We start from the raw sequence: 24,709 nt of genomic DNA, 5'->3' as shown, positions 1-24,709 counted from the left end.
GAGCAGGAGGCAGCACCCGGAGGCTCCGCGGCGGAGCCACGAGACCGGGGTGGTGCTCTGCCGCCCGCAGCCCTTCTGCGCCGCGCGGGGGGCGGACGCGTCCCCTCCTCCTCAGCCTGGAACCTGCGCGCCGAGGAGCAGTTTCCGGGGGGTCGGGGCCGGCGGCAGACGCGGCCGGCCGCCATGTTCGCCGGGCTGCAGGAGCTGGGGGTGGCCAACGGGGAGGACCTGAAGGAGACGCTGACCAACTGCACCGAGCCGCTCAAGGCCATCGAGCAGTTCCAGGTGCGAAGCGGGGCCGGGCCGGGCCGGGCCGGAGCTGGGCCCGGGGGTGGGGCTGGCCGCCTCCCATCCCAGTGGTCCCTGCGGTCCACCTGGGCCGCGCACCGAGCTGCGTTCCGTCCACAGCCGGGTCAGAACAGAGTCGAGGTCCAGGGCCTTTGCGGGGCGGGGGAGCAGGTCTCGCGTCCCGCTGCGACTCCCGCTCTAGGCGCAGCCGGCGGCCAAGTCCGCCGAGAGCCTGAGACCCAGGGTTATAAGCCGGTGCGGAGGCTCTAACCCAGGCCAAGAGCCACCGAGTCCAGGAGCTCGGCTCCCCCGGATTACGGTGCAGGGCAGACCTGCCTCAACTTCTTGGCTCGGCACAGGGAACTTGAGAGATGTTTGGGATCGTCAGCGAGACCCTCCCGCCGTGATGCGCTCACATTCGCCTTGCGGGGGTGGGGGGAAACATGCTGAAGCTGCTGCTGCTGGAATTGAGCATTTATTTCTGTTGCGTCTGGGACCCTCGACTCTGGTGTTTACACGTGTTGAACCATCCCCACCTTTTACAGAAATCCGTCCCCTCTTCTCCCAAACACATCTATCTGCTGATAGCCACCCAGTAAAAAGGGTTCCAGGTGCCATGACATACATTGTGGGCAGGTGGTTCCTGATGGCTGCAGGTCTTAAATTTCTGAAACTCTCTCTAGTTGCTTCTGATCTGGACTCTTCTTGCATGTTATGTTTCCTGTTTCTTTGTCAGGAACTTAACTGTTCTGCCTCAGATTGTCATATGTATTGTTTCCTGCCTGTATCTAAGTGTCAGAAGCATGGGCCAAGATTCTGTTGTGTTAGAGCATCTACACTCCAGCGTTGCACTGACACAGGGGTGAGCAAACTTTTTAGAGTGGGCCATGTTTTCATCCCTGCAATTAGCAGGGCCCCTCAGATGGCCCTGGAAGTGACTCACTTCATTTACTTGGTGGCGGAGGCCGTGGGAGGGGAGGGAGACGGGATGGAAAATATTAGAGGGAACATTAGTCGAGGGTGAGTTTTTAAAAGTCTCCCAAACACACAAGCCGAATGCTGGGGAGCCAGATTAAAGGGGCTTCTTCCCTCCCCATTGTGCCCATGCCCGCACCCTTCCCCCACCCGGCTCCGTGCCATTGTGAGATGTGCCTTAGAATAGTAGCAGCAGCATGAGCAGGGCCAGGAGCAGTTCTGGTGCATCCGGAGGTGCAGGGGAGGAGGTGGTCCCACTGTCCAGCAAATGGCAGTGTAAAGACAGCTGGAGGACTTGCAGGGGTGGGCTGCATGCCAGGCTTTGTTGGCACATAAAGCAGGAGGGGGGTTGGGTGCTGGGCTGGAGGAAGGTGGCCTGGTGCATGTGTCCCCAGGTGCACAGGGGGAGTGTCCCATTGTGAGTGAGAATGGCTGGGGTACCACCTTCCCCTGCCTTGGACTCCATACTGCAGAGCCAGATTTGTCCCCAGTTAATGAAATTGCAGCTGCAGGTAGCAGGACTTTGCTGCGTGCCCACCCACCCCCGCTTTGCACATCCCTGCACTAATGCATGAGAATTAGAAAAGGAAACTTACTACAGTAAATACTTTCATATGTGGCATTCTGTCATCCAGAGCTCTGAAATAACTGGCATTTTAACTGTAAGCAAATTGTAGTTACCTTTTCCATAAGTACAGTAAATACAAATATGTACAGCAAATACAGTATAAGTTTACAGTGCTACTGTTGTTGATAAAGTACTCTGCATCCATTTCGTTTGTTAATAGCTAATTCTTTTTTTTCTTTAGTGTTATGCATTGCTAGGTATACCTCTCTATTATCCAGAATATTTGAATGTCCAGCAACCTCTCACTCCCAGGGCTGCTGAATATGAAAGAGTTTACTGTAGTCTTTTTTCCATTGCCCCTGTTGAGCAAAAAGTAAACTATTGGCACCAATGATGAAAGCTGAACTAGATTTTAACAAAAACAAGGAGTCCAGTAGCACCTTAAAAACTAACAATTTTATTATGGCGTAAGCTTTTGTGAGTTGCATCTCACTTCATCACATGCTGTAACTCACAAAAGTTTATGCCATAATATAATTGTTAGTCTTTAAGGTGCCGCTGGACTGGTTGGTTGGTTGTTTTTTCCCTGAAACCTCTAACAGCATGCAAGGCACTGGATTTTTAAAGTTCTTTTGGCATTAATACTGTTACAGTGGTGCTAGTAATAGAACTAAGAATTTTTTTTAAAATGTTACATTGTGTGTTACTTAATAATGACCATTTAAATTTAGCTGAGTTCTTACTTTTTTCTTAGCGTAAGTCATTTTAGTATTCTCTTGTTTATTGATAGCAAGGAATTTGCATATAATTCGAAACTTATGATCTGGTGTATGGTGGTTGTTTTGTTAGACAGAAAATGGAGTCCTTCTGCCCTCTCTGCAGTCTGCTTTGCCATTCTTGGACCTACATGGTACTCCTAGGCTGGAATTTCATCAGTCTGTATTTGATGAGCTGAGAGAGAAATTGCTAGAGAGAGTTTCCACCATTGCCTCAGAAGGAAAAGTTGAGGAAAGGTATGTTACTGATCTTGCTGCTGCATATTAATCATCATTAGAAAATAATTGTAAAATGAATCATGGCAGGTAAAGTTTTCAAAAAACTTAAGCAAGTGAGGTGCTTAAGCCCCATTTTCAAAAGTGACTTAGGACCTTAAGTCACTCAGGAATTTTGAAAACTTTGCCTTGCAACTTTTCTTGTTTACATGTTTCCAGATACAAAAAGCTGGAGGACCTGCTGGAGAAAAGCTTTTCCTTGGTCAAGATGCCATCTATACAGCCTGTGGTGATGTGTGTCATGAAACACCTTCCCAAGGTAGAATCTTTTGCATTGCCTGATTACATCCCTTTTCACTTTCTGCTCTTAGATCAGCTGTAGGACACATTTGCAAACTCTTCAGTTATCTGTCATTCATTGGTAGAGAATTTGGCTTATGCTTTTGTTTGATTCGTATATCAGTTGATTTAATGTAGTTCAAAAACTATTTCATAAAGCACCCTCTAATTAGAGAGAGAAGGGTGTTTTTGTTTTGTTTTTCTATTTTTGAAATGCACCTGTCTTCCCTTATCCTTCCCAGTGGCAGGAACCTTTTCCATAACTGATTTAAATGGCAATTGGGACATTTTAAGGATGAACTAGTTAAAATTTAAGATATGTAATTTAAGCTAGATTTTTAAAAGGTCTGTTTCTGGAAAAGGGCATGTATAAGGCACTACAGTATCTTTAATGTAATAGCTTCAAAACTTGTCCTACTGCTATTGTATGTTGTAGAGTTTTGAACTATGATTGTAGAATGCTGTTCTCTTATTTAATAGGGGAAGATGTTTGTTTTCAAACTAAAAATGTAATTCTTTATTTAAGAAGTTAAATAGTTTAAAAGCAAGGCTGTGTTAAAGAAACAGGATCATGAAAGAAGGGTCTCTGTTCTTGCCTTGGGTTCTAATTGCACTGGTTGTAGAAGTTACTGGCCAGTTCAAGGCTGTCATTTAGATCTGCCCTCTAGTCAATTTTAACAGTGAGACAGGTGAATCCATAACTAATCTCTACTGACTCTGCACTTGTTTTTCCATAGGTCCCTGAAAAGAAATTGAAGTTAGTGATGGCGGATAAGGATTTATACAAAGCATGTGCTGTGGAGGTGAAACGCCAGATCTGGCAGGATAACCAAGCTCTTTTTGGTGATGAGGTGTCCCCATTGCTGAAACAGTATATCCTGGAGAAAGAAAACACTCTGTTTAGTAGTGACCTCTCTGTCTTGCACAACTTCTTTAGTCCCTCTCCGAAAACAAGACGTCAGGGAGAGGTAAGAGCTCTTGCAATGAAGTTTGGAATGGAATTCTCTAATCTCTGTCTTGAAAAGGGAGCATATTAGGTTCCTATCCTGCCAGCATCACCAGATAATTGAGTGCCAACTGACATTAAGTTTGATAAGGATGAAGTTTAATAAAGATAAATGTAAGGTGCTGCACTTAGGAAGGAATAATCTGTTTCACACATACAGAATGGGAAAAGACTGTCTAGGAAGCAGTACAGCAGAAAGGGATCTAGGGGTTCTAGTAGATCACAAGTTAAATATGAGTCAACAGTGTGATGCTGTTGCAAAAAAAGCAAACATGATTCTGGGATGCATTAGCAGGTGTGTTGTGAACAAGACACGAGAAATCATTCTACCGCTCTACTCTGCGCTGGTTAGGCCTCAGCTGGAATATTGTGTCCAGTTCTGGGCACCCCAATTCAAGAAAGATGTGGAGAAATTAGAGAAGGTCCAGAGAAGAGCAACTAGAATGATAAAAGGTCTGGAGAACATGACTAATGAAGAAAGGCTGAAAGAATTGGGCTTGTTTAGCTTGGAAAAAAGAAGATTGAGGGGGGACATGATAGCGGTTTTCAGATATCTTAAAGGGTGTCATAAGGAGGAGGGAGAAAACTTGTTCTTCTTGGCCTCTGAGGAGAGAACAAGAGGCAATGGACTTAAGCTGCAGCAAGGGAAGTTTAGGTTGGACATTAGGAAAAAGTTCCTAACTGTCAGGGTGGTCAAGTACTGGAATAAGTTGCCAAGGGAGGTTGTGGAATCTCCCTCGCTGGAGATATTTAAGAACAGATTAGATAGATGTCTATCAGGGATGGTGTAGATAGTGGTCGGTCCTGCCGTCGGGGCAGGGGACTGGACTCGATGGCCTCTCGAGGCCCCTTCCGGTCCTAGTGTTCTATGATTCTATGATTACAGCTTTTTCCAGGTGGTAGCAAATATTGTAGCTAGTTATTTAATGTTGATTTTATCTTCATTAAACAAATCTTAATCAAATAGTGAAACATAAAGCTTGCTTTTATATTTGTATTAGAATAGCACCTTGTGACAAAGTAATAGGTAAATCTTTTGTTTAAGCAGATTTTAAAAAGTAATACTTAAATTGTTAAATAAATGTTTAACCAATAGTATTTTTTTCCTGTTTCTGTCTATAAGTTGGGATTTAATACCATGTCCATCGCTATAGAATATTAATGGCTTTCCTGGTTAAATCAGGGCTCCAAGTTTTTACACTTTATTTTGTTTTTACAGGAAATGAACTTGTAATAGTTCAACAAAAAAATTGAGATCCAAGCATCAACATCTTGTCTATAGAGCAATGTGATCTTATTAATGTTACTCTTGCACAGCCACTCTTTCCTCCTGTTGTGTATATACACTCATTAATTTGTCTTAAATTAGATTGTAAATTATTCAGAGCAAGGATTGTGCTTTCCTCTGTAATTATATAGCGTCTGTTGCAGTGAGACTTTTAGACACTCTCACCATACACACTTGAGTAAGATGATTTTAAAATCCAAAATCTGTGCTCCAAGCACTGTTTTTAACCTGAAAATTGAGAAATGCCAGAGACTTGAGGTCCCCTTGGGGGACTTCCCCACTACTTTTGGTTTTATGTGGTGGGTGCTCTGAAACTATAGTGGTAGATGATAGTAGAAAACCCTGAGATCACATTTTCAACAAAAGCAATTTTTACTGGTATATTGTTATAGGTTATATTGTTTAGCAAAGGGAACAGAAGAGTGGAGTTGAAAATGAAGAAAAATTCTGGAGTGAAATGTTCCTTAAAAGCTGTATGCTTTGGTTCAGGCACTCTGCAACCAAAGGGGTAAATAATAAAATAGTTAGAAAGCTCTCACGTGGAATATGTTTCGGTACTAAGGGTGTGTTTCCATTTGGGCTTTAGGTGGTTCAGAAGCTGACCCAGATGATTGGGAAGAATGTGAAGTTATATGACATGGTGCTACAGTTTCTAAGAACGTTGTTTCTTCGAACCAGGAATGTTCATTACTGCACACTACGGGCAGAGCTCCTGATGTCGCTGCATGACCTAGACATCAGTGAGATCTGTACTGTTGACCCCTGTCACAAGGTAATGAATAGGTTGACCAGGCGTAAGTAGTACTTTGGGATTTTCAGACTGAGCAGTTCTCATTTGTACCTGCTGCATTGAAGGTTAATAACCACAGTCTACATATGGAGACATCTCTGGATTCAAACCTCAAGTCTCAAATTCCTATGTTTCCTGGAATTACAAGTTCAATTTCCAGCAGCATTCACTAAGTCCTTTGTCTTCACATAGTAGATAAATTGTTCACCATGCTGTTCGTAGTGCTTGGTATGAAGTCTTAAAAATAGCTTGCTGTCTGACCTACATGGATGCTACCAAAAAACAAAGTTTGTGCCACTGGTTTGCCCCAGTGTTCTTGCCCATTTCTTTCCACTCCCTATTGCGCATAGGACAGTGTACAAACTGATGCTCTTTGCCTAGAAGTGGTTGCATTTCACTAGTTTGTGAAGTGCTGTGGATCTTGAAATATAAAATCATAAAATTATTAAAATGTAGGAAGCTTTTCTGTCATGTTTAGTGGTAGGTTGCAATTTGCAATGCAAGTTGTCACACATCTTCTGTAAATGCAGTTGCATACTATTCTCTAAACTTATGTCCTAGTTATATTATGTACAAATTGTTTCTAGAGAAAAGATAGCAATTGTGAGAAATATTTTAGTACCTTCTGTACAGCTGCCTCTAAGCACCTCACAAACATGAAGTTAACACTCACACCTGTGTGAGAAATGTGATTTTAATACAGATAGGTAAACTGATGTGTTTGTGGTTGTAGCTAGTTGAAATGTTGAAGTAAGTCACCAACAAAGCCAGGAGTAAAGTTTGGAACATCTAACTTCCAGTCCAATATCTTACCACTGGGTAAAGCTGCCCCCTCGGTTAGCAAGTGCTGCAATGTTTGTGTAATTCCATATTGATGGTGCATAAATGAGATGTACTCACATCTTATGTGGTATATGCTACCTGATAAATTTTTATGGAATGCTTGTTGAGAGGAAGGAAAAACTCCAAGTGAACCTGCTTGACGATGTGCTGACCTACTCTGGGTCCCGTGGGTGTGCGTGGGGTTTGATACAGTGGGGGGAGTCAGGTGGCCCGGGACCGACCTCCCCACCTTTATAGCAGCCTTATATAGTGTAGCAGCAATATGTGATTCAGTGTATATACTTTAAAACCTAGGTTTCCACAGTATTATGAGTACCAGGAACAATAACACTCCGATTGTGAACACCACAATGCCCTGTGGCTGTTCTAAGTCCCAATAATTCTCTATACAGCCCCAGCTAGTCCAGCTAGTGGTATTTACCAATAGTGATTGATTCATTTATTCGTAACTAAAATTACTTAACCTATATATATATTTATTTGGCATAGGCTAAACACTAGGTTACGTATAGCTATATATAATTACATGTGACTTACCAATAATATCCAGTGCTCCCACATCTCACCAACAACTACGTTACAGCGACCCTTCAAGTTAGAGATACGGCTTGGTTGGGCCTTTTGTGGTGGTGACGTCCGGGTGATCAGGCTGGGGTCTGCTGTCTGGACTGGAAGTTGCTAGCCTCTGCCTCGTGTCCAGGAGCCCATACCCTTGTCCCTGCTAAATCACCTTTTATACTGTTTCTTACTTGGGGGTTCAATATCTGGCCAATTAAAGCATTTGTTACCTAATTTGGGCTTTCTATCCTCCCGGCCTGTCAGAACATGTTACAAGATTTCCTCTGTCCTTGGTCATTTTCTGAACCCCGCCCCCCAGGACCCTCTGATGTTGCACAGCCAAGATGTTCTCTTTAGGGGCTCTCCAACTACTTGTCAACTTTCTGATTTTTCTCCTGGCCTGGCTTCAGACCTTCCCGCCGTTGTATGATAGCGTTCCAAGATGGAGTGTATGGTCATTCTGCCTTGTGAGTGAGGCCCGGCCACCAGGTGCTCGTGCTCCCACACTGCTATACAACAGGTTCATGGAGCAGTCCTGGGTGTTTTGAATGCCTCTTGGATATGCTTTGGAGGATAGCGTCATAATTCATAACAGTCTGGACAAACTGGATAAAAGGTCTAAGGAAAATTGGAAGAAGTTTAATAAGAACAAATGTAAATTACTCCACTTAAGAAGGAACAATCAGTTTCACACATTCAGAATGGGAAGCAACTGTCTAGGAAGGAGCACTGCAGAAAGGGATCTAGGGGTTGTAGTGGACCACAAGCCAGATATTTGTCAACAGTGTGATGCTGTTGCTAAAATGCAAACATGATTCAGGGATGCATTGATAGGAATGTTGTGAGCAAAACATAAAAAGTCATTCTTCTGCTCTACTCTGCGCTGATTAGGCCTCAGGTGGAGTATTGTGTCAAGTTCTGGATACCACATTTCAAGAAAGATGCGGAGAAATTGGAGAAGGTGCAGAGAGGAGCAACAAGAATGATTAAAGGTCTAGAGAACATGAGCTATGAAGGAAGACTGAAATAATTGGGCTTTTTCACTTTAGAAAAGATAAGACTGAGAAGGGACATGATGGTGGTTCACAAGTACTTAAAAGTGAGTTACAAGGAGAAGAGAGAGAAATTGTTCTCCTTGGCCCCTGAGGATAGGACAAGAAGCAGGGGAGGTTAGGGAAAACTGCCAGGGAAGTTAAACACTGGAATAGATTGCCTAGGGAGATTGTAGAATCTCCATCACTGGAGATATTTAAGAGCAGGTCAGATAGACCTCCGTTAGGGATGATCTAGAGACTCTAGATGGTGCTTGGTCCTACCATGCGGGCGGGGGAGTGGACTTGATCAACTCTCAAGATTCCCTTCCTCTGCTCCTCGTGTCAGACTCCCTCTGGAACTTCCTGTCAGGACTGTGCAAGCAGCAGATACTGCTGGTCAGAGGTTAATACTGTTTGTATGGATTGGAAATTTTGTCTTCCCTCTTCATATGCTGCTACATGGACCCATGTTGGGTTTCAGTGATGGAGAGCTTCAAATATAATACTAAGAGCTATATGCAAAAGACTCACCAACTGATGACCTGTTTTGTCACTAGGTCTTCTGAAGCCTTGAAAAGTCAGCAGTAGTCTTAAAGCTTATGTATATTGTATCTAATGTCCTCCTGTGCAACTTTTGGTGATGGAGGAAAGGCTTATGCAAGTGTATTAAATATCAAGCAAACAATTTTACACTGAAACCTTGAGGTGAGTCAGATATTGTAATGCTTGTTAAAAGGAGTTGCCGTGGATGTGTTAAAGTTTCCTTTCTTTGCAGTTCACTTGGTGCCTAGATGCCTGCATTCGGGAGAAGTTTGTGGATAACAAAAGGGCACGGGAACTACAAGGATTTCTGGATGGAGTGAAGAAAGGACAAGAACAAGTATTGGGGTGAGTTGTTCAGGCTCATGAAACTGCAGCATTGATAGGAATGTTCCCATTATCCAAAATGGACGAGAGTTACTTCAGTTGTTAATTCCCCACAAGTGTCTAGTAACAAACACAGTCAATACGGACACTATCCTTGTTAGCCCTTTCAGCAAGATTACAGATCATTCTCAGTATTCTATCCAAACAGTAACTCCAGTCAGTATCCTGTATAATAAAAGTCAAAGAGATTTGTTTTTAACCAGGCAGGACTCAGGGCACATTTTAAGCATTTAATTACTGATCTAAGACAGAATTATATTCAAGTTGATATAATAAGATTTTATCAAATTTTTGCTGCCTGCCTTCCTTCCCTGATAAGTTTTTAACTTGGCACTGTTCTTTAAGTGAATATTGAGGCTATATATAGTACCTCAGATTTGACAGGTTGAGCAACGAAACATGGTCAGGATCAGAGTTTTTGTTCCAGTGCAAATACTTACTTGAGAAGCAGATATGGCTGGGTGTGATGTTGGAGTGTGGGGTTTGTTTAGTATATGTATAAAATGCATTTCTGGTTCTGTTTCCCTTTAGGGATTTATCAATGATCTTGTGTGATCCCTTTGCCATTAACACCTTAGCTCTGAGTACCATACGTCATTTGCAAGAGCTGATTGGGCAAGACACCTTACCCAGGGTGAGTCGAGAAACCTGTACAGATTACAAATGAACCCTGACCTGGTTATAATGAAACTCCTTTTTTCAGCACAGAAGAAACTTTACAGGAGAAACAATGAGACTGTGTACTATCAAATGCACAAGTAAACTGAAAAAGAGAAAAAACATACATTTTGTCTAATTTCTTTCAGTTGTAGTAATTTTAGGTATTACCTGTAGTTATGGTAGGTAAATTTTCAGACAAATATGATTTTCTTAAGAACAGTACCCTCTTAACTTGTCTCTTTATTAGATACACACTCTTCTACTTACACATAATTGCAGGAAACTGCTTTCTGCTTACTTAAATTCCTGCTACAGTTACTTCCTCTGTTGCCTATGGTAAATTTATTTTAGTGTCTGGCTTTACAGTGAAGTGAGTTTAGGGGGATATAATAAAGAAAATTCCTGTTAAATGGTGTAACTGGGAAGACCGTTATGTTTATTGTGCACTTTATTAACTATCCAAATGTAAAATTAGTTGTTTCTCTACATGTACATCAGCCACACCAAGAAGATGATTGTGCACCTAATAAAATTTTAGGAGGCACTGCTCTCTCTAATGCTGCATTTGGCTGCCAACTGTCCTTAGAGGGTGGAGGGGCAGAATTACATCAGGAACATTGGTTGGCATGTGACCAAGGTTCAGCCTTCGAAAGGACATAGAATTCAATCTGCTGGTTGGATCCTCAGTTTCTCTGGTATGAACTGGGTACTCAAAGTCTTGGCAACAAGAATGTGACATTTTGACCCCAGTGGCTCAGGACTCCAGACACTGTGATAGGGAACAATAAAAGGACCTATAGAAACACTTCCTGTGTTTCATCCCTTGAGCTGCTTTGTTTCTTTGTCAAATATTTTCTTTATCATTTTAAGCTGCGTGGTACTATATAGCTGTAGGGCCATTATCATTTTCATACTTGATGCTGGATATTTACTTACAAATATTGTACTTTATTATGTTGAATTGTTTTAAAAGGTGTCTAGCCAATCACATGAGCAGATTGCCCGAATGTCTCGAAACACACTATAAAAGGTTACACTGAGGTATGGTCTGTACCATTTACAGCTGTTTGAGGTTCCTCTGAGGTATTCATTATTTAAATCATAGAAATTGATAGCCCCTAGCCCTCTTCTATGAGCTAATGTCTCTCGATAATGCTTCTGAATCCAAGAATCCATTGAATATAAACTACCTCCAAATCAATCTCCAACATGTAGGGAATTGAGGAAGAACATAACTTTAATTTGAATTTCCAGGAGAGCCCAGACCTCTTGCTGCTGCTTAGGATGCTGTCGCTAGGACAGGGAGCCTGGGACATGATTGACAGCCAAGTCTTCAGAGAGCCTAAAATGGTAAGCTTCTTGAAGAGTATTTCCTCCTTGATTTCCTCATCTTTCTCTCTTCTAAAAAATCCTTGGTGGCAGCTTTTTCAAATGCCTCCAATAAGCCCGTGGAAAATGGCTAAACATCCTGTTTGTACAGATGGGATCTTGCACTTGCATGCACCAGTAGGGTGAGAGTGTACACAAGTGGGTGCTCTGGTAAACTGTGCCTGCCCACTTTCTTTTTGTAGTCTTGAATATCTAGGCTGTAACTTCTTCAAATCTGAAATCTTCCCCTATCAAATTCAGCACCAATGGCTCGTTACCCATGGGATCTCCACCCAAATGGTGAGACTGGATCAGAATGAATGTGAAAATAATATTGAAGGGGCTAGCCCTGAACTCTAATAGCTCATTGCATTGTCATTCACGGACTATGACATCTGCTTCCATAATGTTGTGATAGGATTGCTGCAGGGATATCACATTCTGGAAAGTGTATTTTGGATTCCTCAAATTATCCTCCTATCACATTCCCTCTGACCTACACTCTGTATGGGTGTGGTAGCTTTGGAAGAAGTTGTATTCCACTATCTGTAGAAGAGAGGGGAACCGCAATACTAGGGTGGTATGAGGGAGTGTAAGCAGAATCTCAGAAATTCCATCTGTTTCTCTTCTGTGCTGCACAGTGGTACAGTACTTCCCCAGGTGGTTGATTAAGGCGCTGCATATATAAACTGCTAGCCGACTGCAAGTGTACAGTTTCTATAGGTGTTTGCATAGGTGCTGAAATTAAGGGTGCTCCTGCACCACCTGTCTTGAAATGGTTTACATCATATACAGGGGTTATAGCCTGGTTCAGTGGCTCTCAGCACCTCCCGTTATCCAAATTGTTCCAGCACCCAAAGTACTTTTGCATTAATAGTCAGGTGCTGAGTGATTGCCCTCAACAGAGCAGTGGCTTACCTTTGTTGAAAGGTTCTTTCTTCACTTACTGGTTCTGTAGGGAGAAAGCTCTACAATCTGCTTCATTTTTAATTAACTTTGTGGTTCCAGCACTGCTGCTTCCCATTGTTTCAATTTGATACAGAATAAATAATTTTCCACTGCTGTGGGAGGAGAGGAAATGACTGTGAACTTCCCCTGGCACTCCACATGGGTGCATTACTCAGAGTGCAAAAGTTCACAGTGGTTCAGGGATTTGACAAAATGATTTGTACTCATTTGCATACTCCTCTGTCCTAACCAAGACCTTCTGTTTGCAGCACTTGAAGCAATATACAATAAGGTGTCTATACAGGATCTGCAAATAAAATTACCTGATCATCTAGATCAAAAAGTTTATGCAATACTATTTTTGTTTACAAATTGAAAGATAGTTTTTTAATTAAGTGCTTATATTCTACTGGAGGAGATGAAGGCTACGTCTACATGGCAGGTGCAGTTTCAGGATACAAAAATAGCAACGCCTCGGCTCTTCACAGCACCCAAAATAGTGCTGCTATTTTGGGCATGCTATTGCTGGTTCCAGTACCCTTGTCATGTGAGGATAAATGAAACTTTCAGAATAGCCCCTTATTCTGAAATTCGGTACTGTTTGAAATAAGGTATTTTGAAATGATTCATGCAATTTGCGCAGGGCAAATTGTGCAAAGTATTTAAAAAAAAAATCTCACCTTTATAGACATAGTTGAAAATAGCAGTCAGTGGTTAGAGAAGGAACTTGTCTGCATACCATGTTTTATGTTCCTGTATACCATTGGTTTGCTGTGTGGCCATAGGAAAATGGGGTTTTCTAGCTGTGTGATGGGAATATTGCCTGGTTACTTAAACACGTTGGCTATTTTTACACGTGCCATTTTCCTCCGAAAGTGGCATGCTAATGAACAGCCTGAAATATGCTAAAGAGGTGCAGATGCAAATTCCCTGCACCTCTTTAGCATAAGGTCATGTGATTTGGAGTCCAGAAGACATTCCAGAAGACACCGTGTGGAAGCGTGGCCCCGGGGGGAGGGGGGGGGTCTTCCAAAAATTTTTGGGAAGAAGGGGCCTCCAGAAGGAGGACTTCCTTCTGGAAGACCACCACTCTCCCTCCCCCTCCCCTCCGGAGGGGATGTCTTCCGGACTCCAAATCACATGACCTTATGCTAATGAGGCATTGGGAATTTGCATCTGCACCTCATTAGCATATTTTGGGCTGTTCATTAGCATGCCACTTTCAGAGGAAAGTGGCATGTATAGAAACAGCCTTTGAGTTTCTTGGATGAAGAATTACATAAATACTGAATGTTTGTTTCCTATTGCAATGTTTTCTCCCCCCCAAGGAACATGAGTTGATCACCAAGTTCTTGCCAATGCTGATGTCTTTTGTGGTGGATGACTACACTTTCAACGTAGATCAGAAACTGCCATCAGAAGAGAAAGGACCGATTCCCTACCCCAGCACCATTCCTGAAGCTTTCACCAAGTATGACATCAACCTACATGCATTAGATCCTGTTACAAAGCAGAACATTAGGCTGGGTCTGCACTACATGATTTGCAGTGAAGTAGCTGCAGTACTTCTGGTAAAATACTTCTTAGCCAATGGGAGAGGACTCTCCTATCAACTCAGTAACTCCGACCTCTGTGTCAGTGGGGGAAGTTGTCTTGCCAGCATAGCCCATAGGTTGGTGTAACTTAGGTACTCAGACATGTGGGTTATTCATACCCATGAATGATGTAAGGTATAGGAAGATAATTTCTAGTGCAGCTGTAGTCTTAGCTAAGCTATAGCATAGAGGAAGTCCATTATGTGCATACTGGCACGATTAAGAGAAAAAAATTAACACTAATTCAAGGCTTCAATTCCATTCACCTAGCTCTCTCAATGGAACGGGTGCATAAAATGACAGAAGTAAAACTACAGGTCTTGAATAGGTCACTGGAGAGAACCAAAGGGGTCTCTGGCGGAAGTAGGAGAGAGGCAGCGCTGCTTTGCAGCCAGGGAGGGTGCTGTCCAGTTCAGAAGGTTCCAGCTGGAGAGCTCAAATACTGTGGCATTTTTCTCCAGATTCGGGGTAAAAGCAATTGCCCAAGAAGGGATGGGGCTTGCAGGCCAGTAGCACACAGGCCTCCCGCCCTCGCCTGCCTGGAGTCCTGGTCTGGATTGCGCAACCACTCCAGCTGGGGATGGCCTGTGGAATGGGAGTTGGAAAGAAAATGGTTCTTTAACTGACAAACAGGGCTGCTGCTCAGCAGTAGCGTACTTAGGGAATGTGAGTGACTGGTCATCAAAACTTCTTAAGCTAGCCACATCCAATTGCTTTGGCCCCATTTTCAAGGAGGCAGAGCCCGTTTCATTCTCTCCTCCGCTTCTCACCGTCTCCTCTGTTTGAAAACACTGACGCAATGTGTGTGGCACAATATTTCTGACTGTTGATTTTTATATAGGCCAGGCCCATGGAGGTGAACCCTCACGTTAATGTTTCTTGATCTGACATTTCAATTCATGCTGCGGTAAAGCAAACAGTAATCATTAGCAAGAGAATGAGTACCTTCAGACATGCATCTGGAAGTACAACTCCCTTGTCCGACACCCCCGAGACCTAAGTGGTCCTGGATGATGGATTTTGCTGGACCAGGGTGGTCAATTCTGCCTTAGCCTCAGCCCCTGTTCCTGGGCGGTTTCCTGCCTGGCCCTAGGAATGAGCTGCTGTAAGCCACCTCTCCAAAGCAGAGACCTTGCATGCAGCCCTGGTGGAGGCTTCCACAGGAAACAGCTTCCTGCCAGGCCCCTGTGATGAGCTGCCATGAGCCTGGGCTGCCAGCTTACCAACCCAGGCCACTGCTCCCTGCTGCTTCTCCTGGCCTGGACTCCATGGCTGCTGCTGGCCTCCTGCCTTTGCTGCCAAACCAGCTGTGGCTGCCCTGTGTTAGGCTTCTGCTGCTGGTGTGTCTAGCCCCTCCTGCCAGCCAGGGAACTCTCCAGTCATGCAAGGTCTATGGCTTAACCTGTAGACGTAAGAGATCTTGTGTGATGTGAGGACTTCAGTTCTGCTTTAAAATCCTAAAGGCTTGGAGGTTGAAAAAGAACCTTCTCTTGGGAATCTCTTTTCAGAGCATGTGCTCAGACCGTACGCTTATTGGAGCAGAATCAGAATTTTCTGTTGTGTTTAGCTTGGTCCTGAACGTTCCTTTTTTTCCTTCTTGACTGCTCAGTTAGAGATGATTACTGGACAGAAAAAGTATCTGGTGAATAATTATTTCCTTGGATGATGGCAGCAGACAGCTCTCCAAGATCTGAACACTTGCTCTTAGCTTCCACTTCACATGCGATGGGATTAGATATTGAGACATTTCCCTGCCTCCTACGCTACATGAGTTCCAGGTTGTGGTCTGGTCTTTTCTAAGTCCTCTTCAATAACTGGGTTCTTGTTCTATTCAGAAGCTTTGTTTGTGCCCTAACAGATTCCTCCAGGAGCACAGAATAGCCTGTGAGGTTGGCCTATACTACATACTTCACATCACTAAACAGAGGAACAAGAATGCCTTTCTCAGGCTCCTTCCAGCACTAGGTGAGTCTTGTTTTCCTCTTCTGTTTTGTACCCACTTGTCACGTGCATGGCGTTGTGTGGTTTGTGTTGACAACTCTTGGTTTCTAGTTTCTGTTCTGCTAGTCATTCACTGTGTGAGCCTGTGTAAGTCCAGTAAGTTTACCTACCTGTTCAATGGTGACGTTTTCCTGCTGGCCAGAAGTTTAGTGAGGTTCCTTGGGTGTTTGTAATTTCTCAGATGAAAGACACTGTACCAGCAATGCGAGTAGCTGGGAGTGGTCGGAACTGTGTGGAAGATAAGTGTTTTTCTGAGCAGGTATCATCCTGCTCTAAACAACCCCCAGAAGTTGCAGTGGATCAGAACTTTGCATCTTATATACAAAAGGAGCTCGCAAGGAAATGACCCAGAAGCCAGCCGAGGCTTAGCTGCTCCCAGAGTTCTCCCTCACTGACTGCTCAGCCCAACATCTTGGGTTTTTTCCCCACCTCCCTTTATATCTGGGTGGAGTAGTGAGCAGTGTTCCCACTCATTTTTCCCCACATGTGTACAGAATTAATTTTATGTTTACCACTATTTAAGGTGATGTGTGGCACACCATTTCCATACTGATGTACATAACAAATTCGTGAGGTGGGGCCAAAGGTTTAGGATTATGGGAGAGGGAGCGGGGCTGGGGTAGAGGGTTGGGGTACATGAGGGTTCTGACTGGGTGTGCAGACTCTGGGGTGGGGCTGGGGATGAGGTGTTTGGGGCGCAGGCTACAATGGGAAGATGGAACTCTCTGCCTGCAGCAGCACCTGAGCTGGGAGAAGAGCTGCAGGAGTTGGGAGAGGCACCTGTTCCCTGGGCATGGCTGGTTGGGGACTGGAATAGATTGGGGTGTTGGGCGGGGAAGAGAAGAAGCACCTGTCCCCTGGCAGCAGCAGGTCAGGAACCAGGCTAACTTCCTTTCCCCTGGACATGGCAAGTCTGCCAGGCCTGGGTTCCCTGACGCATGCATGGCACTTAATAGGCTGCTGTGTATATAGCCCTACAGGTTAGAGGGAATTTAGGTAGTGAGCTGCCTGCAGTGGTCAGTCAGCAAAGCTCACATAACGTTTTCAGCAGGCTCATCTACTAATATGGTAAAGCTTTCAGGCATATGCTTGCCAGCCTGCTAGTCATGTTCTTCGTGTTGTACAGTTGAGACCTTCAGCGACCTCGCCTTCAGTGACATTTTCTTGCACCTGCTCACCGGTAACCTTACATTGCTGGCTGATGAATTTGCGCTGGAGGACTTTTGTACCAGTCTGTTTGATGGCTTCTTCCTCACAGCCTGCTCAAGGTAACTGACAGCCTTCTTCAGAAAGCACAACATTTACAACATGAATGGGACAGTTCATGCCTCTCTGAGCTATTGTTTTGCCTGTCGGCAGACTCTTCACTTAGCTCACGCTGGAAAAGCGACATTAGGTGTTGTGGTGCTTTTTGTTTCCCAATGTTTAGATTTTTTCAATAAAATTACAGAAAACACATTATGTTGATGATTACAGAAACCCTACATTATTATTCAGAGGTGCAGTGGGCCACTGTCCTCCTTACAACACAACAAGTATGTTTTAAAAGTTAGCTTTACCATCAGCTCCCTAATTTGTAAATGCACCTAGAGAACCTGTTACTATTTCTAAATGATTGTGTTAATTTCCTGGAAGTATCCAATCCAGTGGCATGAAGGAATTCCCTTACAGTTTCAGTATTTTTGATGATTGAAAACCAAGCTCCTGCTGTTGGGATGCCCAGATGCTGCTCTGACGTAACTTTCTCTCTGAAGTGTGGTTGCGTTGTAAATGTATATTGATTCCACCACTTTACAATTGCTTTTATACAGAAAAGAGAATGTGCATAGACACGTACTGAGATTGCTACTTCACCTTCATCACAAAGTGGCACCTACAAAATTAGAGTCACTCCAGAAGGCTTTGGAACCTACCAAGCAGGTAAGAAGTTTCAGAAAAGGAAAAGTAATTGCTGATGAAGGCAACTGCATTCCCTGAAGTTGCTTACCTGCGTCTGTGTTCTGTTTAGATGGCGGCAGCTTTCAAAAAGCATAAGAAATCTTGATTTAATTACGCTGTAACCTCCTCTTTTCACTCTCCTCTGTGTTGAAAACTCCTGAGTCATCCTAATACTAAGTGTTTCATTTAGTCACAGCTACAATGAAGTGTGACTCTGTTTTTTCCAATGTTCATTCCACAGACCAGTGAAGCTGTGAAGGAGCTTTATAACCAGCTCAGCGAGAAACTGGAGCTTCGCAAACCCAGTCCAGCACAGGTGGCTGAGACTCCATCAATGGAACTGACTCTGCCCACTGTGCCCACCCCAACCCCACTCTGACCCACATGAGCAAGGCTCTGAGAAAAACTAACCTTCATTCCCTGGAGAGTGAAAGACTTTCAGTGGATTGTGAAGTGTCACTGGTTCCCGTGGTGGCAACGTACCTTATGCCACTGAACCTTTTATGGAAGCAGGACCCTGTCAGACACTGCAGTTTGTCCTTGGGTACTGTCTCTTGTTGGCAAGAAGGCTCAGTATGCAGGGTATTGCATAGGTCTACATTGCTTGAGGATAGCTAGGTGGCTTCTTGTGGATCTACTCAGCTTGTGTGGCTTTTTAAACTTTGTATCTGCTTTTATTTTTTGACATACACTTTTTTTTACAGTAGTACAACTCTGACTGTGCGATTGGGCAGAGGGAGTGCACCCTTGAACTCTGAGCAGTTTCTCTCTCTGCCTCCACTTGCTTGTTTGGGTTTTTAAAGCTGAGAGATGAGCCTCAACAAAAGGGAACAAGGATTCAGATTTTATCCATTGCTCAGAATTGGTGCTTCCTTGCAATCTTATATGAGCAGTGCTGTGCACACCTGTCAGCCACTCTCCACGGAGCAGGGCCGCCAGAGAAGGGCCTAGTTCCAGCTCCCTCTCTGGGTTTGGCTCCACTCTCAGACATAGGGGCTGACAAACGTGCATTGCACCTGGCACATTAGGCACCTACTTCTAATGTCAAGAGTTGGCTGTTCACCAACTAGAGCCCTAGCTTGTCTCATGACAACCAGTTCAAGCAGCCATCCCAAACCTTGGGCAGCAGCCCAGGTAGGAAGGAGAAGAGAGAGGCCAAAAAGCTTAGTAGTTTATATTTAAAGGCATGCTTGTTGTGGAGCCTCAGGATTTCTGACGACATAGTCTGGTCCCAGGCGGGCTTCGCAGAAATCCGTCACAGACAGGCTATATTGCCAGTCCCCCTCAGATGTCCCCCCAGTATTTATACCTATCTGTGTAGCTCAGGCTTGTTGATTCTCTTTGCACTGAAGAGCCTGTGCACAGTCACACACACCTCTTTGTCCCCACATGATGTTGCCCTGATGCCATGGCAGAATCTACCAGGGCCATCACTGGGACCTGGAAACTGAGGACATTCAACAGGCTTGCTCTGTTTTCACTGAATTGCTGTCAACCAATAATTCAGCTCCCTGTTGTAAAGCAGTCAGCACCTGATACCCCCTCTGGACCAATCACAGGACTGAAAGGGACATCAAAATGTCTTCTAGTCCAATCCAGACCATGGACAACTGTGGGCCCCTTAAGGATCTTTACTGGCCTGCCTGCCAGTTGCCACATCTTGCACCATTGGTTGTGAGGCTCTGGCTGCCCACCACAGAAGTAGAGCAGTAGAGAAGCAATGGGCCACCCAAGTCAACTCACTCTTTCATGTAGTAGTTAGTTACTTGGAGATGGTTTGCCAGAGCCAGTATGTCACCAGGTAAACCTTTGGCTCATGATGAGACTGTCCTTGCCCTGAGCAGCTTGCAACCTAAGACATGAGACAATGGAGGGATATACCAGACAGACATGGATGCATGAGGAAACGGGTTAGCATGGGGAGTAGCAGCTATAGCATGGCAGCTTCCTAATCACTGTCAGGTCTTTTTGTAGACATCATGGCAGAAGAAGAGGCTGAAGGAGGACAGTGAGGTGAGCTTGTAGATGTTTGAGGGGTGGCATAAGAGAAATGTGAGTACGTCAGAATGGGTTTTCCTGGCGCCCCAGGCTCAATAATAAAAACATCTCTATAATAAAAACACTTAGTTGTTCTCAAGCATTTTTCATCAATAGGTTTTAAAGGAGGTCACTGGCAGCATCCCCATTTCACAGATGGGGGAAATCTGAGGAGCAGAGCATTGAAGTGATTTAGCTAAGGTCGCCTAGGAGGTCCGTGATAGACCTGTGCCTAGGACCCAGCTCTCCTGGGTTCCAGTCCAGTGCCTTCTATTCATATTCTCTCTCTCTCTCCAGTGCAGACAGAATCCTCAGAAAATTTAACTGCCAAACTGACAAGTGTTTACTGAGCATGTGTGAATTACAATTTTTTTTTCTTTTGAAGCTTACAGATTGGCCAAATATGGACAGGTTTTCAAAGGGGAAAGCAAAAGTTGTATCCTTGACAGCATGGCAGTAACCCCCTGCCAAATTTCAAGTCCTTGTTCAAAACACAGAGATGCCAAAACTTCCCAATGAAACAACTACTTTTTTTTTTTTTTAATACTTGCAAAAACACTTTACCCTAATCTTATTCATGAGCCATTCTAGCTGAAACTTTCTAAAAACTCTTGAGCCTGAGGCACCCACCAGAGACCAAAAAATGTCAGCCTGAATGGGTTAGAGTTTGGCAAAGGGATTAAAGATACTAAAAAAGAGGGTTGTACAACAAAGTTTTAGACCACCTTAACTATGGGCAGTATGAGTATCTCTGCTTCTATAATAAAGCCAGAGTCTCAAGCAGTGTCAATCAGAATAATGTTGTAATTTAAACTACCTCAGTATTGGGTCCAAAACATGTAAAATTTAGAGCCCAGTAAAATATTATTGCTGTATGAGATTGTGAAAGAGGCACTGGATTTACAGTTCATGTCTGTCTGACTCACATGTTCAGTTCCATTCCACAATACAGCCAAAATTCAAACTGGTTCATGCACGCAGCTCCCTGTGGGGCAAAGAAGGCAAATGGAGCTGCTCTGACAGGACACAAGAAGATATGGAATCAGAATTACCAGACACATCATCCTAGGGGCACTTCTGATCTGCTGGGAGCTCTTTGGTTATAGGGTGCTGCCTAACTTTGTCCCTGTCAGCAGCAAACAGGAAACTTTTCCAAGTGTTACATTTGATCACATTTGGATTAAAACAAAAGCATTAGCAAAGAGAAGTTCAAGAGGTGATGACCAGTCTGTAAGTACATATGTGGGGAACGGTTTAAGCAATGGGCACTGCAATCTAGCAGCAAAGAAATAACTTCCAAGATCTGGACGTTAGAAATTTCAGAGGGGAAATAGGACATTTTTTAAGCGTCATTAATCATTGAAACAAAGTACCAAGTCTGGGGATGGGGGAGAATGCTCCAGCACAGTCCAGCCTTAAATCAAAAGTGTCTGTTTTTCTAAAAGAGCAGCTTAGTTCAAACCGGAACTACGTTGGGGCAGTTTTCTGACCTGTCTTATGCAGGAAATCTGACTTGCTCACAATGGTCCCCTTCTGACCTTGGAATCTAGGAACCTTCCAGTAGAGTGGTGCTGCTTTACTGATACATGATGGTGCAGCTGTCAGGATTCTGGCTTTACCTTATCAGAGCAAATTCTACCTCCTTTCAGATAGCCATCAACCTTTCTGTGGGTACTGCTTGGTTTTGGATTTGAGCCGGTGAGATGGGGCCCTGTTGAGGTTTGCTGTATAAGCAGTTGCCATCCAGTCAGACTGAAATCCAGTCTGGATGATAAGGAGCGGGAGACAAGAAATTTTTTGTGTCAAAAATAATAATGAAAACTGCTGCTCAAGCAACGCAACTCCCCGAGTTTGGGTTTTTAAACACTAATTAACATGCACAGAGGAGAGAAAACAATTCCCTACTTAATCATGTTGTCTTAAAGCACTTGTCAATTCTGTCTGGCAAAAATGCCTACTATATGCGACGGGCTAGGGGTAGATTACAGGGATTTGTTGACAGAAGTTTGTTGGAAAGTAACTGCTGACAAAACTTGTCAACAGATCCCGGCCAAACTACCCAGTGGATCTCAAGAGCAAGTCACTCTGTCAACAGAGACCTGATCACAGCAGACAGGGTTGCCTATTGTCCCGGAAGCCCTGTCTATCCACAGAGGGCCCTCCCACCGGAATGTCCAGACCAACTTTCTGTTGACACATCAGTCAACAGAGGCATTATTCCTCATGGGGAGCAGGGTACAGTGGTTGACAAAAGTGCTGCATTCTGTTGACAACGCCTTGGAAATTTGGATGCTGTATAGGTTTTGTTGGCAAAATGGCTGTTTTGCTGATTAAAACCCTCTAGTTTAGACATGGCCAATGAGGCCTTTGGAGGCATGTTTCATGCATGCACAATGGCATTGCACAAATTGACCCTTGGAGTAACTGAGACGAATGTTGGTTGAAGAATTCTGGACTCAATTCTCAGTTGCACTACAGTCCTCCTGTGTTTCTCTGGCAGAATAAAGAAGACTTAACATGGGCAGAATGACCCTCTGAGACTACCCCTTATCAGAGAATACCAATCTGTTGCAGACCCTCTATATGAACTCTCCACTAATCCTGCTCATGTCTCTGTGACTGGGATGCCCCTAATTTATTAAGCTCCCCTGCAATGCACAAGAGTCCACACTGGTAACCGTGGAGGACCAAGAACAAGCAAACCAAAATCGCACCATGATACAAGTGACACGCCAAAGCACACTGCACTACAGCCATCCTTCTGAGATCATATGGTGGTGGGGGGAACAGAGCTTGTGTTAGAGCTGCTCTGAGCACAGGCAATCTGTATCAGTGGCAGGGAGTGAGGGGGATCCAGCTTCAGCAATTAAACTCTAGGGGGGCACTTGACCCATTTGAGATCCACAAGACTCCTCATTCATCCTCACATGTCACCTCTGGCTCTGAGGGTGCAGTACTTTGCACCAAAGGGTGAATATTAGAAATGTAAGATACTTTAAAGCCACCTCTTCCCACCTTCTCTGCCTTAAGTGCTGTCACTGAGAACCATACCCTTTATTTTTGTCACACATACAACTATAAAAGCAAGTGACAGGGACTTCAGATGGTTGGGTTCTGAAACCAGATGCTTTCTGCTCCTTCTCAATCATCATCATCATCAACAACCATAAGCTTAATGCCCATGGGTGTCCGATGCCTTCCTCACTATTTCCTCCCATCTTTCCCTGTCCAGTGTGGAGTGGCAGACTTTCTGCAGACCAGCTCCGCACCAACCTACTAAATCATCTACCCATACTCTGTGGGGTCTGCCTCTCCTACTGGACTTCCCAAACATGGCTCATCTGAAATTCTGTAAGAGTCAAACCCCAGGGAACAAGTTTAGAAATACATTAGCACAAGCCTTGGTAAGAAGTTAATAAGTGATGATGTTTCTATTCTCAAAGATAGTTAACTTCTAAGACTTGCATTGTGTTCACAGCAATCTTTGCACATCCCCCTCCGTCATTATCAGCAGCTCATGGGGCCCAGATGAAGTATTTGTCACTGGGACCCATCTTTCTTCTTCTAGTTAGTCATCATCCTCATCAGACAATGAAAAAAGGACTTCTGTTCCCAGGCCCTTCCTTTGGAAGGGGACAGAAAGATTGTCTATACAACCCCCGACCTCCTTTTCATTCTCTGGGTCCCAGAGCCCTTGCAGGGTTTCTGAGGAGCAGATGAAGCTCTTGTGGCCTTTCTCCATGGAGATGCAGTGCTTGGGAACACTGGAAGTTTTTTCCCATTGTGAGGCAAAAGACAGGTCACTGGGTCTTACTGCTGAGGGGTGAAATGCCTGATCCTTCCCCACTGCTGGAGATACAGCAAGCTCAGCACTGCTTGAATGCACATTAGGAAGTAATTCCATGTCTGTGCTCTCCTCAGGAGTGAGCAGACGATCAAGCATGGGGATGATAATGGCACTGTCCTTGCTGTCTTGAGAGTTCCTGCTTTGTGGGAGGTTCTGTAAGTCTAGAGCTACATCTTTTCTGTCGGCTGAGTCCTTACTGAAATTGAGCCTTGCAGTGTTCATTAGAGCCTGGCCACTTCCAGCGCCCGGTTTCTTTTTCAGAGTGCAAATGGTATGTGATGCCCCTCTTCCATTGTTGATTATCCCTTGAACAGCTTCTAAAGCCTGGAGCGTCTTTATACCAGAACCTCGTGGCACCGTTTTCACACTGAATCCCTGCTCCAATGTCTGGCCTTCCTTTCCTTCCATTGCACTGCTTACTTGGAGCTCATTGGCTGCGGGGATGAGCTTTTCAGTGGTTGGTGGCAGCTGCTGCTGTTGCTGCATGTGGCTTCCATTCACTGCTGTCCTCTTGGGGGAGTTCCCCTGAGGAACAGGCCTTCTCTCACTGACAAGTGCTAGCTTACTGATCTTGTGCGCTAGCTCCATCATGCCATGTGGCATGGAGGGTGTGCACAAGCTGGAGCCATTTCCCAGAAACTTCCCAGGAGCCAGACAAGGGGCACCAGCAAATGGATTTTTCCTAGTTGTAAAGGAAAACACAGTGG

At 44.3% G+C, this 24,709-nt stretch overlaps 1 protein-coding gene across 2 annotated transcripts; it reads left to right on the top strand.

Annotated features, from left to right (window-relative positions):
* Positions 1 to 171: 171 nt before the first annotated feature.
* NELFB (negative elongation factor complex member B) lies at positions 172 to 21,518 on the top strand. Of its 2 annotated transcripts, XM_075015558.1 has the most exons (14): positions 178 to 285; positions 1,025 to 1,150; positions 2,681 to 2,844; positions 3,043 to 3,142; positions 3,900 to 4,130; positions 6,043 to 6,228; positions 9,457 to 9,569; positions 10,140 to 10,242; positions 11,523 to 11,618; positions 13,913 to 14,055; positions 16,038 to 16,144; positions 17,307 to 17,448; positions 17,992 to 18,100; positions 18,360 to 21,518. In XM_075015558.1, the coding sequence occupies exons 1-14, from the start codon at positions 184 to 186 to the stop codon at positions 18,495 to 18,497; spliced, it is 1,860 nt and encodes a 619-aa protein (XP_074871659.1). In that variant the 5' UTR covers positions 178 to 183; the 3' UTR covers positions 18,498 to 21,518. The 2 variants fall into 2 exon arrangements, with proteins under 2 accessions (XP_074871660.1, XP_074871659.1); XM_075015559.1 differs by lacking the exon at positions 1,025 to 1,150 and having other exon boundaries at positions 172 to 285; positions 18,360 to 21,515.
* The last annotated feature ends 3,191 nt before the right edge of the window (positions 21,519 to 24,709 follow it).

Source organism: Carettochelys insculpta, chromosome 21 (genome assembly GCF_033958435.1).
Source record: "Carettochelys insculpta isolate YL-2023 chromosome 21, ASM3395843v1, whole genome shotgun sequence".
In the NCBI taxonomy this organism is placed as follows: domain Eukaryota; kingdom Metazoa; phylum Chordata; order Testudines; family Carettochelyidae; genus Carettochelys; species Carettochelys insculpta.
This window is presented reverse-complemented; position numbering and strand designations above follow the sequence as displayed.